The sequence below is a fragment of the Eumetopias jubatus genome, unplaced genomic scaffold, assembly GCF_037043125.1.
Source record: "Eumetopias jubatus isolate StellerSeaLion01/CBP00866 unplaced genomic scaffold, mEumJub1_p1.0 scaffold_4, whole genome shotgun sequence".
Classification (NCBI taxonomy): Eukaryota; Metazoa; Chordata; class Mammalia; order Carnivora; family Otariidae; genus Eumetopias; species Eumetopias jubatus.
The window spans coordinates 119,249,417-119,269,561 of record NW_028274810.1 but is presented as its reverse complement, the minus strand read 5'-3'; the positions used below and the strand labels follow the sequence as shown (position 1 = coordinate 119,269,561).

The 20,145-nt window shown below is 45.0% G+C and overlaps 1 protein-coding gene across 2 annotated transcripts in view; it reads right to left on the bottom strand.

Annotated features, from left to right (window-relative positions):
• Positions 1 to 20,145, bottom strand: part of ASAP1 (ArfGAP with SH3 domain, ankyrin repeat and PH domain 1) — a 339,019-nt gene that overhangs the window by 43,917 nt on the left and 274,957 nt on the right. For both annotated transcript variants that reach the window (XM_028105646.2, XM_028105644.2), the window contains exons 14-18: positions 11,541 to 11,628; positions 9,468 to 9,516; positions 3,675 to 3,838; positions 1,974 to 2,107; positions 494 to 585 (exon numbers count right to left, since the gene is read on the bottom strand). In XM_028105646.2, coding sequence (XP_027961447.1) covers positions 494 to 585; positions 1,974 to 2,107; positions 3,675 to 3,838; positions 9,468 to 9,516; positions 11,541 to 11,628 — 527 coding nt within the window. The remainder of the gene's footprint in view (positions 1 to 493; positions 586 to 1,973; positions 2,108 to 3,674; positions 3,839 to 9,467; positions 9,517 to 11,540; positions 11,629 to 20,145) is intronic.

The window sequence follows — 20,145 nt, the reverse complement described above, 5'->3', positions numbered from 1 at the left end:
TTCCTATTACAGATCAGGAGTCAATTCCCGAAAGTGGCTCAGCAAAGTCAGAAAGTAAATACGTCGATGACCGTGATAAATATTGCTACTCTGCTCCTCCTGGGCAAGGCACCATTGGCACACCCACTAGCAATGCCTGAGACACAGCATCTCCCCAGAGCCTCACCAGTAAGCGTTTGGACTCTTGCCCATCCAATCGGAGCAGGCCATTGCTTTTGTGTGCGTCCTGCTCACCACAACATACAATGATTTAGAGCTAACCACCCTTATGGAGACGTACCACCCTCCACGGAGCAGCGCAACTACCTATGGGACCGGGTCAGTGAACACAATTTGTGCACTCCAGAAATGCATTCCAAAATACTTTTCTTTGCTCTGGGTTTTCCTCCTACTGGAGTCTCCTCTGGGGAAAAATACTATAACCATTAAGATATTGCTTGTGAGGGCAGAAAAACAATTATAGAATGGTAGAGAATTCAGTATAAGTACTTACATATCACTTGAAGGGGTGGGTTTTGTCGAGGGGCTGGGTAAATTTGCTTCCATAATATCATTAAAACTATTGTTTCCTACATTCTTGGCCAGCTGTAACATAAACAAAACACAATATAGCCACTCTTTACTATGAGTTTAAAGGTTTCCTATTACTTGCTTTTGAGATTTCTGAATATGTATCTTCCCCTCATTTGACTCAGGATACAAACCATCCGTCCATCTGGTCAACAAATATTTACTGAGCACCTACTATGTGCCAGGCACGGAACTTTAGGGTGCTGGAGATAAAGAGAGGGGTAAACCACATTCCTCCTGTAGGAGCCAAAAGACTAGCGGGGCCATTGATAAGAAAACCAATGATTTTTACAAATACAACATGATAAATGCCAGAGTAGAAAAGGGTATGCCCTCCCGCGACCAACATATACTCTTGAGATTAGACAGCTGGTTAAGGTTACACACATGAATCCAGGTTAAATGCTTAATGGCAGCACCTGTTTTTCAATCTCTATCATACCTCGTTTTTAGACTGAGCAGATTTACTGGACAGAGAAGGAGGTGGGATTCCTTTATATTTGGGATACATGTAAAAATGCTGCAGGAAGCATTTTGCTTCTGGGTTCAAGACCCTCCCAGGAAAATTTGTCCTGAAGGGCCTCTGGTCGTTCAAATAATCTGGGGAGCAATGCAAGGCTTAAGAAGCATTCATGCTATCAGGTCTCTGGGGTAAAATCTTGGGTTTATTACCTGGCAAGTGTTTAGGATTTGGACTGTCCCTATTTCTAGTTGCCAACTGGGTTTCACCAGCTTAAGTCAAGGAGATGCAATGACACCACTTCCACACTCAAGAAGAATGTGTTAGCTATAAGATCAGAGCCTTTTTTTTCTCTAATTCTGGTATGAATCAGGGAGGTAAGCATTAGTATGATACTTCCTGAATTTGCTACTTCCTAGATCAGGGGCTCACACAAACACAGACCGACCATGGTTGCTTAGAAGTTATGGGTTAAGGACTGATGGGCTTTATGGCCACTCTTGGTTCATGGGGGCTTCTATAAACTTACAAACGGGAAAAACAGAGACAGACTCTTTAGTCACTATTTTTAGTAACACAGGCCATTAAGTAAAGTGATCATGTGAGTTTAACACCTAATTCCCTTTACTGTAGTGAGTGAATCATATAAAAACTAACCCTGAAAGGAAAAGGCAGCTTTGAAAAAGCCCATCCCAGAAGAAAAGAGCCAGTTTAGGTGAACTAATTATAGAAATGTATGATTCACCAGTTCTTTAGAAAGGAAATAGAGACAGTCAACATTACATACCACAAAATTTACATTTTAAATATCCATTTTAAATATCCAAATTCACAAAATTCAGGAACTGCAATTCTTTGTACTCAGCAGAAACAGGACACTCCAAAGCCACATATTACATATATTTATGACAATATACATTTCTGAGTACAGGTCACTACTTACCAAGAGTTCAGAAGTTCCTAATTTGTCTAGTTCCAAAGACTGAATGCGAGAAATATGAACCCCCATTTCCCTATGGATGCCGGAACATTCTATACACGTCAAAATACCCAAGTTGGTTGAAAGCCAGGTGGGTTCTGTGTGGAGAGAACATTTTGAAGACAATGAAACACAACCTAATTTTCGTGTGCCAACTACAAAGGAAGCTAAAACAAGAGTAGTAAAACTTGTTAAGAATTAAAAGGGAACGATTTAAATGGAAGACATGGAAGCTTGTGGTTTAGCCTAGGGGCTCATACGAAGCTTACCAGCTTCTCAGAGGGCGATATAGGTACTAAAAGAAATTTAAAAATGTTTTCTTTCAATACTGAATTGAAAACAAAATTAAGTGCTTCATTCTTGTGAAAATGTGAGAAGGACTTTTCCTGGAAGGCCCCATGAAACATCCTTGGGAGACGTGTCATCCTTGGCAGTGACTGACGTGTGGCTCAGGGGACACGGTTCATGAGCTGTCATGAACCTCCCAGTTACAACCTGCATTGACCCACCATCCTGGTCACGGCTTCTCCATAAGCACCTCCTGGTAATAAGACAGCTGTAAATACTGAACGTCAAAGGCTTCTTTCACAGACCTAAGCTATTTCTACAACCCCCGAGGGCTCCACAACAGAGGGAATTGAGTATTCCCATGTTACCAAAACCCTCAGGATTCATTCCCTGTGGCAAGCTTCTTTTGGAGTGGTCGGTACCTGAGGACTTCCGACCCCTCTGCCACATCCTCACTATGTGAGTGTGTGAGTCACTTATCCCACAGGGACAGGAACACAGCAGAAACTGGGAGACATGTCTCTGAGGTGCTCAAGGCATGGTGCATGGAGAAGTCCATTTTCACAAGGAAAACAATTAGAAAGTGTATCATGATGCTTAACAACCACAGGTTTGCATCCACGTTCTGATCCCTACTAGATGTGTGACCTTGGAAGGTCACTTAACTTCTCAGAGTCCCCTAGTTTTCTCATCTGCAAAATGGCGAGCATATTAGTATCTTGCTCACAGAGCATCTGCGAGGATTCAATAAGAGAACAGAAGCTAAAACAACTACCAGAGTCCTTATTAAAACGTAAGCACCGAATGCACATTACCTACTGTCAATACCTACTTAATACAAATGCTTTTTGAAAACAGAAGTTTGGAGGAAGGTGACACCCATGTGACATAGAGGTTGGGGGGTAGTTCACTGAGCAGAAAGGAAGGAAAGTAATGTATAACACGTTGGGATGATTTCAGATATAGCATTTCACTAAGTCCTCATAACAACAGAGGTTTATTATCCCTGAAGATGAGACTAGTAAGGGCACTTGGCATGAGGTCATCCAGGCTGTGAGTGGCAGGCTGGTGATTCAAAACCAGGGTGAGGGACTCTGCGTCCAGGGCTCTCTCTGTATGTCCACAGTGCTCATTTAACTGGTAGCATGTGGGCAGGTGGCCATTTGGGGCATTTGAGGAGAGCAGGTGGGAGTTTTCCAGGCTGAACAAATAGCATGTGTTAAAGCAGCCCAGAAGTGGGACCGTTCAAGATGGAAGTTTGTGGTGGGTGTGTGTCTGTGTCCATAAGGAGAAAAAGATTTAAATAACTAGCTCATGTTTATTCTATGGGAGGAGAAAGGCTGTTTAAGAAGCCAGATCAAGTTTGGGGGCAAATACCTGACGAGCCACAGTCGCAGCAGACGTCATTCCCAGGGAGCCGCTGGACGTCCTCAATGATGGCTTTTGTCAGGTCTTCCAGACTGTTCTCTCCTGTGCTCTGCTCTCCACGGAAGGCCATAGTGAGGGCCTCTTCTTTGCTATTTGTCAATACTGATATCCACCTGTTGTCGAAAACAAGAGGAAGGAGACGTAAGGACAAGGCCATTGATTTCTCTTGCCACTGCAAAAAATCTATTTTCGTCAAGAACTTCCAAAAGAGACACCCCCCCCACCCCAGCAATAAAGTGAGGAAAAAAATGAAAGAAATTAAATTCAAAGGAAAGAGAAAGTTAAAAGAATGCCAAGCAACATGTTGGAGAAAACGAGAGAGGGGAGAGGAACAGACGAGAGGGCCTGCAGGTGTGACCAGGTGCGTTCCTGTCCATTTGGACAGAAGAAAGCAAATGTCAGAATGAAGAGGACTTGGTGCAGGACCAACCCAATGCAAGGATGAGAAAGAACTGGTGACAAATGGACAGAAGGCAAGAAATAGTTTAGCACAAGGCATCTGTTCTCTGGAAGTCCACTGGGGCGTGGGGGGGCCTGGAAGTGAAAACGAAGGGCTATTTCATGAGCAGCCGTGATAATTTATGCTTATGGCAGAGGTATAGTAACAGAAACATGCTGATGTTAATATGAAATAAAAAGTACAGACTATGAAATCGCATATGCAGCATGATCACAGAATGAACCGAACAAAACAACTGTCTGCTACCGGTCTAGGCATAAAACCACCTAAATACACAACAACAAGGGTTCATTATTAAAGCACGAAATAACCACAGAGTGGAACAGTTAATCAGGTATTAAATTTAAATTTTCAACTAATTTTTCTAGATCGATCTTTTAGGATTGAAGTATAGCTGACAAAGTTTTCAACTAAGTTTTGGATGACACCAAGAAAATGCTCACAATATGTTTTGTGAAATAAACAAGAAAAAACTGTTTATGTGATATAATCCCAAATTTAAGGATACATAGGGTTTTAGGTACTTCTGTTTGGGGAAAAAAAGGCTAGAAGGAAGTTCACCAAAATGTTAACACTAGCTTTTTCTGAGTAATTTCCTGTACGAATGGATAGATGGATTGCTTGACTCTGCCTTTCTATAATTTCCCAAACATATAATGGGCTTGTATTACTTTCATGAACGAGAAAAAAAACCTAATTAAAAAAAAGATTTTATTTACTTATTTGACAGAGAGAAGAGGGAGCACAAGTAGGGCAGAGCGGCAGGCAGAGGGAGAAGCAGGCTCCCCGTGGAGCAGGGCCCAACAGGGGCTCCATCCCAGAACCCTGGGATCATGATCTGAGCTGAAGGCAGACGCTTCACTGACTGACCCAGGTACCCCGGTTAATTTTTTTAAAGAAGAAAATGAAAAACATTTCCAAACCATAATTTGTTCTCATCTACTGTTCAGACAGCTAATAACTGCCCCCAAGAGAGAGCACAGAGGTTTAGAAGAGAGTCTCAGTTTTTTGGGTGTCTTGTAGGATGACATATGACACAAAGGGCTAGGGCTAAGGTTTAGAGTAAGTCAGAGTCATAGCAATGAGAATTACAAACCAAACGAAATCCAAATTACATGGAGTCTGTGGACTGCAAGGCACACCTGTGACTGCAGGAGGTGCAAAGCTTCCGTGTGTTGTAACAAATACATTTGCCCAGCTCAGCGGTTCCCCTCTGCTGCCCAAAACTCAACACCTCAAAACCTAGGAATGGGGCAGGGGTGTGTGTGTGTGTGTGAGAGAGATTCAATACCTTCTAAATTAGAGAATATTTTTTCTATCATTTAGTCTCATGTTAAAAACCAGAAATTGGTTTCTTAAAAATAATTCAAAACACTGGGCTCAATAGTGTATTTAATCAGTGGCATTGTGTTACTGGAGTTTTCACTTTGTCTGCAGAGTCTCTGCTTTGTTTTCCTTAAGCATTACGATATTCTGGCTATCCAACATAGCACGATCTACTGCATGCCAAGGACTTACAGTTTTTTTTTTTTTTTAGAGCGAGTGCATGAGCAGTGTGGGGTGGGGCAGAGAGAATTCCAAGCTGGCTCCACGCCCAGCACGGAGCCCGACGAGGGGCTCAATCTCACAATCCTGAGACCACAACCTGAGCTAAAATCAAGAGCTGGATGCTTAATCGACTGTGCCACCAAGGCGCCCCCCCTCCTTATAATTTTGGGGATGTAATCCTCCAGCAAGCCTCTGAATTGGGGCTGAAGTCCTTACAGATGAGGCAGCACAAGCCTAGAGAGGTTTATGACTCCAGCAGGATGAGTGTCACACTGGACGGAAACATGCTGCTGACACCAACCCCGCCCCGTCCCTTTCTGGGATCCCTTCATTATGCCACATCTACCTCCTCACTCAAGAGATCAGGACAAATCAAGAAATAAAGGAGTTGGTACTGATAATTAGAAAATACATATTTTAAGGACAATTAACTTTCTGGAGGGATAATTCAGATTTGGCGCAATGGATTGGCTACACTTCAAAGGGTCAAGAACCAAAGCAACTACTTCTGACAACTAAAAAATAAACTTTTAAGTTATTTTAAAGTAACAGGCATACCAAGCAGTATAAGAAAATAATGCACCGTTGTATTTTAAGGCTCTAAAGTTGCTTTGAGTTTACAGGATTAACAACCTTGGCACTATACTAGGAACTTTATACATTTTATCTTCAGTCCCAAAGTCCTGCAAGCAAAGTCTGTAATCTCCTTCTTAGTGACAAAACACACAGCTGCCCTTTGTTAGAATGTCTTCTACATTTAATTCCACCGGGCACCTTCACATGAGAAAAAAACTCAGTGATGCTGTAAAACTGTCTCTATGTAGCTTGGAAGTAAATGAGGAACTGAAGCCTCCTCTGGGGTAGGGGTGGTGTGTGTGGGCGTGCGCGTGCACCCGTGCTTCCTCTGCAGAATGCATTCCTTCCAACATCACTCAAAACGAAGCCCCCTGTCTCCAACACCAGCCCCAGAGAAGGCCAAGTACAGATGTGTCGCAGCTGCTGGATGGGCCAAGCAAGCATTCTACTACAGGGTGTTAAGTCCCACGGGCAGGAAGCCTATACCTCTTTGACCAAACTGGGACTGAGTTCTCTGTAAGTCAGAGTAAATACAATACTAACGGCTTGGGTTTGAGATATGAACAAAGAAGAAGCTAATGCATTCCCTGCCTCACAAAGATCTCTTACCTGTTCTCCCACGTAGGGGTTTAGGGGAGGGGAAAGAAAAAAAAGGAGGAAAGAGTGAAATATGAGAAGGGGAAGCAATATTCCAAAGTGACTTTGGAATTCTGCCCAGGAAATTTGTTTTTTTAAATAAAAGATTTATTTATTTAACAGAGAGCGAGAGAGGCAGAGAGAGACAGAGAACACAAGTAGGGGGAGGGACAGAGTGAGAAGCAGACTCCCCGCTGAGCAGGGAGCCTGATGCGGGGCTTGATCCCAGGACCCCAGGATCATGACCTGAGCTGAAGGCAGACGCTGACTGAGCCACCCAGGCGCCCTGAGTCCAGGAAATTCTTACAGGACACGTGTCTGGAGCACCACACACACGTGACTGCCTGCTGCACCCTCTCTAGCAGGACCCAGTAAGCCCCATCACCACCAGGGATGCTCATCTGCTCACATGACCTTTCAGGGTGACCTTCCAAAAGGGGCCTTAATCAAGCACCTACTGTTGTTCCCGTGTCTTAAAGGAGGGCCTGAAGTTCCTAAAAGTAAACCAAGTGATATGAACCAAGTCAAGGCAAACATAATGGTCTGGACTCTTCAACCGTCCCCTCCGAGTTCCTGTCCTGCAACCCATGGACTCTCATCACACAGCTGAATATTTTATGGCATCAGCGTGATGAATTGGAAATAGCACAACCGAGTGGGCATGAGGGCCAATGTTTCAATCACATATCTACGATTTCGTGTTGAGGTCAAAACAAGTCCCTTAACCTCACTTAGTTTGTTTAATCATCTGCAAAATGGGCATAAATAAGCCAACCTTGTGACTGACATGATTGGAGAGATGGTAAGTGAGCCCCTGCTGGCTCACAGCGAGCACCAATACTGAGGGCAATGAGACCCACTGTACTCTGAAGGATGTCCTTCCCTAACTTGACTGTAAGACCCTGGGGCTCCCGGGACTATGACCATGGGCACACTGCCTCTCAGCGTCCTCGTTTTCAAACTAGAAATAACAGCCTCTGCTGACATGCATTAAGCATCGTATGATCTCACTAAGTACTACCTCTCTGAGTCTGAGGGTGGAAGGCCAGTCCTCCTGACCTCTCCTGTTCTTCTTTCTTCTCCAGCCACTCTCCAGGTGGCCAGCCCCAGATCAGTAACATCTAGCCATCAGTTGCCTCCCTTTTATTCCTCCCTGCTGCTTCCAGGCACCCAGAGTGCAGAGTATTTATAACCTTCCTGCACCTCCCTGAGCCGGCTCGGGCTGCTTCCTTTCCTCTTGGAAGTCATCTCTGAGCACCACTCCCGAGAACCAGCCCAGAGGGTGTGTGCCCCTGTGGGTTCCCACAGCACACTGCGTGCTCTCTCTGTCCCTGCACTCTGCCTGCTGCCTTCTCCTCCAGCACAGACCAAGTTTCTTCAGAGCAGGGGCTCCCTCTAACTTAGCCTTGTATTCTCCGTGCTTTGCACAGTTCTCAGCTTGGAATCGGTGTTCACTAAACCTTCAGATGAATGAATGGGTCAAAGACTTTTCTCCCTTTCCTTCACCTCTCTTATCTTCTCTCTCAGCAACCCCCCCACCCTTTTTCTTTGTGTCTCCCAACTGTGCATCTTTTCGACCCATTCTTTATTCTCTTTTTGACCCTTTAGGGAAAAGAGTGGAATTCTCCAGAGGAGGAGAGAGGGGAAAGAAGAGGGAGAGAGAAAAGGGGCGAGTATAAGGTGAAAGGGAGTGGACAGAACTCGGTGACTCTCCAGAAATCAGTAAGGAAGGAAAGTAACACTTACTGTGCGTCACTGACGGGACAGGGGTTTGAAAATGCGAAGGCTACAAAAAGGTTTAACTACCAGCTTTAACACAAACATCCTCCCTCCCAAGCAGCTAAGGATGTAATGGTCCCACACTGCCTGGCAGGCTACAGGAAGGAAGAGGCAATGCAGATGGTCCAGGACCGGGGATAACATGAAGAAAGGGGGTGGGGAGCCGCCTGAGGCCACGTGCCTGGTCAGGTGAGGTAGGCGCATCCCACCCAGGAGTGTGGGACACCAAAGCCAGTTCTCCCCCCTACTCTGAGCTCCTGAGCCATGCTCAACCACAGGAGGCACCTGCCCATACTGTTCTTCAGGGCCAGGCTCTCCTCTCCCCTCGCAGTTAACAGCCAAGCATCCAGGCAGATGGGCTCAATACCAGGTAAGCCCCTCCTCAGGGCAGGAGATGCAATTAAAGGTGAGTAAGGCACAGTCCTTGCTTTCCAGAGCTCTCAGTCTTTAGAGGGCTCAGACCAAACTAGAGGATCATCGAGGAGAGTGAGGAGGCCCGGGGGTAACAGGAAGGAGCAGAGCCCCTGGATGGTGAGGCTTGAGCTGAATCTTGGAAGGAGGTATCAGGGTTTACTGAGCACCCGGACAGAGAGAGGAGCAACACGTGAAGGTCCAGAGGTGAGGCAGCAGCATGTGGAACCCGCAGGAGAGGCTCTCAGTAACAAAAAGGAAATTTTAAGGTATGTTGTACAGGAGAGAGTGCCTTTTCAGTTCCAGACATTGTGCTGTCAAAAACAACTTACGCTACATAATCCTGCTCATCTTCTGCCTGAAAGTGATATGTCCTGTTATCTGAAATACAAAGAAGAAAACAAGGGAAACTTTAGAAAGCAGAACACCTTCAGCTATAATGTAAATTATGAAAGTTTCTGGAAAAAAAAACACAGCAAAAGTTAAGATTTTTAATATTATCTTATTTTTATACCATTTTGATTTAGCAGTTACACCATTCACTTTGTCAATATTGTTTTTCTGAAGTGCAAGAGAAATACAATAAAATATAGGCAAATACCAAACATCTGGCACTTCTTTTGAAAAAAAGATGGAAAGGGGGTAGAGCCTATGGGATCAAAGTGGATGTCTCCACCAACTGGAGACTACCAGCTGGCAGTTCGGTATGTTATTTTTTCATTTTCAATGTGCCTTTTTATTGTGTTACCTTTAAAAAATTACTTTTCTGAAATGATTCGCTCAGGGGAATCAGGGAGCAGCTCACAGGGCAGCTCCACCAAGTAGGCATATGCTGCCCCAGGCTGCTCACTGGCTGAATCAGGCTTCAGGGAGGAAGGGCTTCGAACATGCTCAAGGTTCACCTTCAAGCTGCCCCCAGGTCAGGAGGGAACAGCCTAACGTGGAGAGTTTGGGTAGCTGTACATAAGGGAGGCTCTTTCTTAAAATTCAGGATTTGCTAGAATGTTTCAACATATTCAGGTCAAACTAACCAAACACTACATGATTACTCCAGGTCAGGTACTCACACCCCTCATCTCCTCGAGAGAATGTTTGTCCAAGAACAGGCCATGCATAGTAGAGCCCAAGAGCCTTGGCTGAATCCAATCCTTGGTTTACTGCTGTATGACCTTGGGTAATTCACTGAATGTCTCTGAGCCTCAGTTTTCTCTTCCATGAAATAGGAAACCGATAAGGCTTTTGTGAGGAGTGGCCATAATGTATATAAAGCACCTAGTACGTATTAGTTGCTCAATGAGTAATGACAGTTATTAATAACCTATGGGCTCTCACTTCTAGGAGTTTTAGCTTTTTGGAGTCCTAACTCCTAACTTTTTGTACCTCTTTCTCATCAGTAACCTAGGAAATTTCTTGGTTATAAAAATCATGGGGACTCTGAACTTTAACAGATGCTGCATAATCCAGGTTGGACTCCATCTAAGGGGTCTCACGACAGATTCGGTCCTTTGGGTTGAAACTGTTTTGGGGCTTCCATTCACACAACTACATCAGAAGGACTGCAAGGGGCAGGAGAGTACTCTATGATCTGCACACAGATCATGCACTTAAGCTGTTGGACAGCCCCACGGGGCTCTAGAGAGAAGGACGAATGCTGAAGGTTAACGTGCAGGATTTCAGAATATAGGTGAGTCATTTTATTGGCATTACCATCCTCATCGTTGATAAAGAGGTGTCCCTTCAGCTACCGGGGTCCATAAGTGCCCCCTTGGGACCAGTGTAAGTACAGTAGTCAGTCTAGAGGAAAACCATCTTCCCCCACTCTCCGAAGACCATGAGGATACAGGCTATAGATTGAGGGATGGGAGGGTCATTAGGTGTCCTCATCACAAGAGAAAAGCACACGAGGACCCATGGCTTAGAGTGATGGGATGCAGTGTCTTCCATTCGTGAAGCAAGATGATTTTTAAGAGCCCTGTTTTGCAAGGACAAAACTCTGGGCATGGTTATAACTCTTGTATGCTTATGTGGCGCAGCTGCATGCTCAAGTCTGCGCCAGAGATTCTTAACCACAGGTACACATCAGAATCACCTGGGGCTTCTTAAAAAATATTTGTCTGGGCTTCACAGCAAAGACTGTGATTCAGCAGCTCTAAGAGAGAAAAAGGAATGTATGTACAAAAATCTCTCCAAGGGGATAAAGCTCTGGGCTCATGGTCAAGAACTGGTCTAGTTTAATGTACGCATCTCGATTCGATTCTACTGCGGGTGGGATCTGACCCTGTTCTGCCTTCCCCCTGCGGGTGGGGCTCACTGTAAACGAAGAGGTCTGCTGCTTCCATGCCCAGAGATGGAGATGCACAGGGTCAGAAGCCACAGCAACCGACCGGGAGAGAGAGAGGACTCACGTGATATCAGGTCAAAGGACTTCTTGTCCTCCGCATTGGGTTTCACCTGGCAGGTGAGAAGGTTCAACTTAGCGGGTTGCCTGTTAGACTAGAAGAGAAAATGAGGGAGTTTATACGGTGCACTGTCCCCTCACGTGCAGGGTCAACGCCCCGTGGGGCTGGGGCGCAGTCTCGTGCGGCACCTGCGATGGAGTCTCATCTACCCCAGTAGAATTCAGCAGCTCGTTAAACAAGGACAAAAATCGTACACATGCTTTTTAACTGTACATAAACATCCCAGTGATTAATCAGAATGGAACCAAGATAATCCACCTCACTGGCACTGAAGAGTGGGCACGCTCAATGGAAACACACCTCTCTCAGCTTCCACACACCCGAGCATGAACAGTTGGCGCTCTCCATTCTGTATCTTACAGTGAAATGTAGCTGACTCAAAATGACCCGAGTAATCAATCGGCCCAAACGTGATGCCTCAGGGATCCACAGATTTTGGTGGTAATGCAAAATTTAGTTCCTCTCTCAAATGTGCAAAGACAATTGACCTGTGAGACACTGCTTAATGAGACACTGCTTAATTAGCCCCAAAATCTGGAGAAAGGGAAAATATAGTAAGGATTTCATGTCATTTATCATCAGCAAATCTCTCGGTCACACATATAATTCATTCAGGCCCTGCAGGATTTAGATAGGCATGCTAATTTAGGCTTTGCCTACATGGAGTCTTGCCACAGAATCACTCTGGTCAAAACTCTTCCTTGTCTCCTGCCTATATTTGTCCAAGGTCACATGTTGGCCAGTGGCTGATGCCAGCATGCCTGCTTCGTGCAGGAACTGGCCAAGGCGTGAAATGTCTGCATGCCCAGGCTGGGCTTCACTTGAACACAAGCCTGCTGAAGGAAGCAATGGAACGCTCCAGTCCTATATTCTTGCCTCAACCGATAGGTGTGATTCTGAAAATCCCCATGCCAAGACCATTTACATCCAAGGGACTTACGTTTTAGGGGAAAACGAGGGGGAGAGGGTAGGAAAAGGTCACACGTCAATGACCCAATCAAAGCCCCGAACAACAGGGATAGCACGTGATCAAGACAATTTCAACCGCACGTTGCACCTCTTACTCTCCATAACGGACACTGGGCAATTAAATTGTTTACCTTCCTGTGCTTGCTAAACCGTTTTTGAGATCCTCCTCCCTCTGTGATTTCAATGAGATTAGACCCAGAAAACAATGCCTCTTGTCCTGAATCTGTTCCAAAGCAAGCTGTCTGAGGGAGGAAGTGAGAGACCCCAAGGGACTTCATGTTTACAGCACGGACGTTTGACTCAGGCATGGACACTGGCCTCGAAGTCTCTTGCAGGACAGTTCTGCCTAAGAGGAACGAGCCCCTGGGAGAGGAGTCCTGCACTACAGAACTGGCTGCCAAGCCCAGAAGGAGGAGGCGGGAGTTTGTAGGCCTTGCAAGTTGTTCTGAGAATGGACCTGGAGTTTGGTTTGCTATAGGCCTCAGGCTCCAAAACCCACAGTTGCAGCCACAACTAGGACCCGCCCCTGCCCCCCCCGCCCCCCGAAAGGAAACTGTCTTACAGCTCATCCTTCTGGATGCTGGTAAGCTGGCTGCATTACCATACGAAGGACAATCACCTCGGACAGCCTGAACAGGTAGCAATCCCAGATCCCAGTTCACCGTGAGACTCTCCACAGAATACTGTATTCCAGTTTGGCATCCACATTTAAAGAAGAATGGAGAAAAGCTTAGGAAAGATCAGGAGATGATTAAAGGAGTGGAAAATGGGCACTTTGAAGACCAGCTGAAGGCACTATTTAGTTCTGAGGAAAGAAGACTAGGAGTGATTTAATAACCATCCTTGAGAACATGAAAGGTGGTTATGGGGGAAGGCGGGACAGCTGTTTTCCATTTGCACAGATGAAGAAGAAATATGCTCAAATCGTAGATCTGAGCCAGACAGAAGGAAGAACTTCCCGTGCTTCAGATGATTACACATAATAAGAGGTTTCAGGTTTCTTACCCTAAGTCCAGGAATCTCTTGGAAAAACTTAAGAATTTTTTAAAAAATTTATTTATATGACACAGAGAGGAGAGAGAGCACAAGCAGGGGGAGCAGCAGAGGGAGAGGGAGAAGCAGGCTCTCCGCTGAGCTGGGAGCCTGATGCGGGGGCTCGATCCCAGGACGCTGAGATCATGACCTGAGCCGAAGGCAGACGCTTAACTGACTGAGCCACCCAGGTGCCCCAAAACTTAAGAATTTTTTAGACACTGTTCACGTTTGAATGTAGCAGAGGATTCACTGGATGATTTTTTTTCTCCCCAAATCCACGTTACTCCAGTGTTTCTGAATAACCTCACCAACAGATACAATCAAGGAACAGATACAACATTTTCAGAAAGAAAAAAAATACTTAGTATTAACTGTATTCAGAAAAGTTAAACAGCACCATTCACCTCTCATTTCTAAGCATGGACTACCTCAGAGTATACATTACCAGAAAGCTTCTGATGATAAGGGTCCTAAACGGTTGGCCACAACTCCAATCATGATGACATAGGATACTTATTCCCTTGGTATTCTGTCAAGCCTACTGGTCTGACATTTGCCACGTCAACACACACTGCATTTGACACAGGTGCATCTTGCCTACATATAGTGATCTTCCCCCAAATGCCAGTGAGACACCTGGCAAATGACCTATCACGCCAAGTGTGAGTTTGAGGAGCGAAGAACACAATTTCTGACTGCTAAAGCAGCCAATGTGGCCAGTACCGAGCCCAGAAATGCCAGAACAGAGTGGTATGCTCAACCAAAGTCCTCGGACCAAGGCCCAGAAGGCTCAGGAATCACTGGAGTAATACTAGAAACCCAGATTTGTATAACTTACCAAAATTTCAAAGCACTTTCTCAACATTTAGTACTAATTTATAGGTATATTGATTAAAGAAGGTATAATCTTCCTGGCATTTTGGCAGGCGAAAATCAAAGTTAAGACTGAGTGACTTGCCCTGGGCTACATCTCTGTGTACAGTTGAGGAAATGCTTTCATATTGTTTAAGTAAAGGAAAGAAAAAAGGCAATGAAAGCATGTATTTATTGAGTCCTTACTGTTGATGCTTCCGACCAGGCTCAGGATAAAAACCCGTCTGTATGAAGACTCCAAGAACTGCTTCCAGGCTCCTCTGGACCAGCTCCTGCCACTGGGCCTGCAGCTCCCCCTGCTGGGCGGTGACGAGCCCAGGCCTCCCTCCCTCCTGTGGTTCACACCCCCTGCGGCCCTTCCTACAGCTGCAGGCTCTCTCCCTCCCTCTCTTCAGGTCTCTCAAAATCAGTACCTCCTCAGAGATGGCCTGACCACCCTCCAGCGACTTTCCATCCCTTTTACACCTGCTCTGTTGTCTTCCAGGCTCTTATTACTCATTTCCTTCTCCTTTCTTCCCGCTAAGGGCACACACTTCTCTGTTCACTAAAATGGGCTTGGCATCATACAGCAGGCGCTCAATAAATGTTTTATGAAATGAATGAAAGCATTCCAGTTGCCTTACATACACCATCTGATGTACTAGCACCTGTGAGGGAAGTCATTTTAGTTTCTTATCCTAAGTGAGATGAAGAGGCAGAGGCGCAGAGAGGTTAACTAATGTCCCTAAAATCTCCCAGTAAGGAGACGGCAGAGCCTGGAGCAGAACCCAGGTCTGAGTGGACCAAAGTCCCACTCCTCCTCCTGCTTCCACCGTGCGGCACAATCTCAGGAAGCAGCCAGAAGCCCTAGCACATGACAGAACATCTCCTTCTGAGAAGAGTAAGGGTAGAAACAGAGAGCCAGGATGCCCAAGATTCACTTCTACTTTCATGTCTTCTCAGGTCATTTGATTTTCTCCCAGTTACTTTTGTTAAGTGATGAGAAATTTTAGAAACCTATTTGAAATACCTGTTTACTTATTTATTTAGCTAAATAGGAAGCCTCTGCAACATCCCAAGCACATATGGAAAGCACTCTGTGCCACCAAGCAGCTACGGGAAACAGACCGAGGCACGGACCTAGAATGTGTGCTGCCTGACCAGGGTGTGGCCCACAGAGGCAGCCTCAGCCCTGGCGAGGACCCGGAGGGGGAATCTGAACAAGGTGGGGGTGGGGTGGGTGGGAACAGGAGCAAGCGAATGCAGCTGGGGGTAAGAGAAGACCAGTGCAGCAGTGATGCCCAGGGGAAGGGGAGTGCGGGGGGAACTGCCTGTCGGGCTAAGGGGCTCGCACTCCCACCCCAGTGGCTCTGGCAATCTAGTGAAGGGTCTGTCTGAGCAGTGAGCACACTGATGTGCATTCAGGGGGGTGCCTGGGGGAGACGGCTGAGACTGCAAGACTGATGAGCAATGATGGGGGCCTGAATCAAAGTTACAGTCATGGTACTGCGGGCCGGGGACTCAAGATGCTGCCAAAAAAGTGAGACTTTTAATTAATGATTCCAAAAGTGACCTCTATATAGAATATGCATCACTCAGTCCAGGCACCTGGATGGTGAATGGAGGGAAGGTTGCCTGTGCCTGTGGGGTCTGCTTTGAAGCAGCATCTTTCAATAGCTACAGGTGCTTCTATTCCAAATACAGGTCTGACGGGTTTCAAAACTGAACGTTTTATGGCTCTGTTCCCTGAAACTCTGAGACGTGTCCTCTTACAGATTTCACTTTTCATTACAAGAACGATATTGACTGAAGAAACACTAGGGGACACAGTGCAAAGAAGAAACTGAACACTACCTGGTAATTTCACTTTTATACCCAGACGTTGTTAATACACTGACTTTAACAAGATGTGTGTGTTTGTGTGTGTGAGAGAGGGAGAGAGAGAGAGAGAAGTCTGTTTTAAAAATCACGGGTCAGTTCAAGTTGCATATATTGTTTTGCAAACTGCTTTTTTTTTTCAATGAACAATATACACAGATGTGTTCATTTTACACACACACACACGGCAAGACCACCCTCGAGCTTTTCATTTTTGAAAATGTTCCAAGTAGGGAAGCTCTGAACACGTTCCATGAGCAGAAGTGATGAAGATATTATCCCTCTGACATAATGCTCTGCCACTCAAAATAGAAAATGCTGTTCAGCTAGGAAAATCATCAGACACGTAAGTAGAAATGCATGTAGAAACGGAATGAGTCAACTCTGATTAACGTTTCTGCGTCTCCGGGAAGAAAACAAACACCACACATTTGTCCTCAAACAGCTCAGTGTGCACCACGGTGAAATGTTTTTGCTGGAAGTGTGAAGTTGTTAGTGCAGGCATATTTCTCTGTTAGCAGGAAACAGCTGCTACTGGAATTAGTATCCAGGAATGAAATTATTTCCCTCCATCATCCTACTGAATGGCCCTGCTTCACAAACAAGAAGTGAACATCATTATTTACTTGGGGGATAAGCCTGACCCCGCCAGGCTGAGGCCGTTTTGTGGAAAGAGGTAAAAATAATAAAGCTCCCTTCACTTTCTCTGCTAATACTTGGTAACAAGGCTGTTCTGATCATTATGGTCATTTCAAACTTTTTGTTCTCTCAGTATTTATTTAGACACCTACTCTGCCCTAGAGGGACACATATATTTGGCATGCAGTCAATAACCACAATCACCCTCCAGCAAGATGTTAGGTACATAATGAATACCTACCACCTTGCAGAGAGATCATATCTCTAATATTTTAGTACATTAAAACTACTGCTTTTTGGAAAGTATTTCGGTTTATTTGGGGGCAAGGTAACAGTATTCATTTACTGGGCACCTAATAAACTGCTAGGTACTTTAGTAAATTTTATTATGCAATTCTTGCAATAACCCCAATAGCTGGGTACTGTTATGTACCCATTTCACAGATGAGGAAACCGAGGGTCAGGAAGGCAAAAGTAAATTGACCAATGTTTTACAGAAAGTAAAAAGCAAAGCTGAGATTTGAACAAATTCCTTCCCAGAGCCTTTCCCATTTATCAAGCTGTTCCCTTGTCAAGGCAAGCCCTTGGGACATTTACATAGTAAGTAAAAACATCTTTCTTGCTTTGTTCTTCCTATCCTGGAATGGCCAGTTCTCTTGCTTCCCTCCAAATCACTTAATACTTCTGTTGAGAAATCCTGCCCATTCTGGACATATTCCACGTTCCAAAATTACTATCTTGTGGCTACAATGAAAGCTCTCCTCCCCTTTAGTGGTCCTTCATATAGCTTAGGGGAGGAGGTGATAATCTAACTAGTAATTACCGAAGTACTTCATTCTAGAGTGTGAATGATTTAACCATCCCAACCATTTACACCACAGTACTCATTTCCAGTTGGCAGAATATATGTGTGAGAAAGATATATTTGAATATGCAGATATTCTTTTTTTCTACCAAAATTTATTTATCTGAGAGAAAGAGAAAGAGAATGAGCAGGGAGAGGGACAGGGGGAGAGGGAGAAGCAGACTCCCCACTGAGCAGGGAGCCCAACGTGGGACTCAATCCCAGGACCCTGGGATCATGACCTGAGCTGAAAGCAGACTCTTAACTGCTTAACCTACTGAGCCACCCAGGCCCCCTGTGAATATGCAGATATTCTTAAAAGTCTCTTACTGCGGTAGTAACTCTTCATTTTACTTTTGAAAGCATGTGTTATAATGTAAATTAAAAAAAAAAAAAAGAGTTTATCCAGGCTTCTGAGAAGAACTGGGGCTGATGTTATTGTTACTGCAAATGACAAACATGCGGGACATTACTCCATTTACTAATTTCTACAAGTGTCTCCTACTTGCCAGATACAGAATTTGGGCCAGCAAAAAACTTAAATTTTTAAATTTTTATTAGTTTTTAAAATTTATTTTAGAGAGCAAGCGAGCGAGTGGGAGAAGGGGCAGAGGGAGAGGGAGAACCTCAAGCACACTCCCCACTAAGCGTGGAGCCTGACTCGGGACTCCGTCTCACAACCCTGAGATCAAGACCTGAGCTCAAATCAAGTTGGATGCTCAACCGACTGAGCCACCCAGGTGCCCCATGGGCCAGCACAAGAACTTTTCAACTCTCTGATTTCCCATGTAACCATAGTAACCACTGTAATCCATGCCTTGTTAACCAACCAGAACTTGTAAACCAAAAACCTTTTAAAATAATTCTACAAAATGCAGTAATTTGATGATAAAACATCTAAGCCATAGGCTATATTTTTAAAAAAGTATTCTCATTACATTTTATCAAAAAAAATGGGCAGTGAATACCTGAGGCAAACATTTAGAGCAGATTTCTATTGCCCTACATATAAACGGCTGGTAATTAAAATGAGGGCAGTATCAGCGTCTTGACTCTTACACAGAACTCGTACCAGATACCGTTCTAAGTGTTTTCACACATATTTACGTGTTTAATCTGCACACCACCCTAAAGTAAGTACCACTTACTATCACCCTCCTTTCACAGATGGCAAAACCAAGGCACAAAAGGGTGAAGTAACTTTGCCTTAAGGTCATGGCTAACAGAATGTTAGGTGAAAGTAAAACGTTTATAAGGACTCCCTTATTTCTTATCCTGGGGAGGGAGGAGTGGGGAGTAACACGTAAACCAACTAATTTCAGACCATAGGTCCTTTGTTTTATACCTTCAAATTTGTAAGACCAGAACTTTCTTTAGTCCTTTTAAGAACCAGTCACATTCACTGCAACCAAACGGGCACACTCGCTGAATCTGTGGGCTCTAAACCAATGAGATTTTACTCCACTCACTTTTCTGCTGGAATTCCAATCACACTGGAAGCACAGAGAATGACCCCTGAGCACTGTGTAGGCTCAGCCCTCACAAGCTGCAAGACTGGTGCTTCTTATCTATAACCTCTTTTACATTTGAATTCAATTTCACCCCCTCTTCTTCACCTAAGAAACCAGTTCTTCGGAGGAGCTCCCTCCAAGCTCCTCACATGAAGCAGATTTATTCGGCAGTTCCTCAAATCCTAGATAGCGTCAGCACCGTGAGGCCCTTGTGCCTCTGGAAGATTCGCCAGAAGGAATTGAGGGTCCGATGCTCGCTGGTTTTTGAAGCCACAATGAGAGACTGCCCCAAATACCTGGTTTTCAGGGGTGCCCGGGTGGCTCAGTTGGTTAAGTGTCTATTGATTTTGGCTCAGGTTGTGATCTCAGGATCGTGAGATCAAGCCCCATCTTGGGCTCCGCACCGGGTGCAGAGCCTGCTTGGGATTCTCTCTCCTTCTACACTCCTCCACCCACCACTCCCTGCTCCTGTGCATGCTCTCTAAAAAAAAAAAAAAAAAAAAAAAAAAAAATACCTGGCTTTCACGGAGCCACACTTTGGGGAAATGAAGCTCCTGCCCATTTGTCTGGAGTAATGCAGTATTTTGTTAATTTACAAAGGCAATTTATTCATACTACGAGGTACATGGTAGAATGGAGAAACAATCCATAATTTTGGAGACAATCTGATTTGGCTTTGGGTCTAGGCCCAGCCATCCACTAACAGCCATGCAAGTCTTCTCATCACAAAGAAAGAAAACGATGCCACTTTGCTGTGATAATGAACCAAGGCAATGTCTGGTGCCCCACTTCCAAGTGGCAGGTAGTACAGGCTCTGGAATTC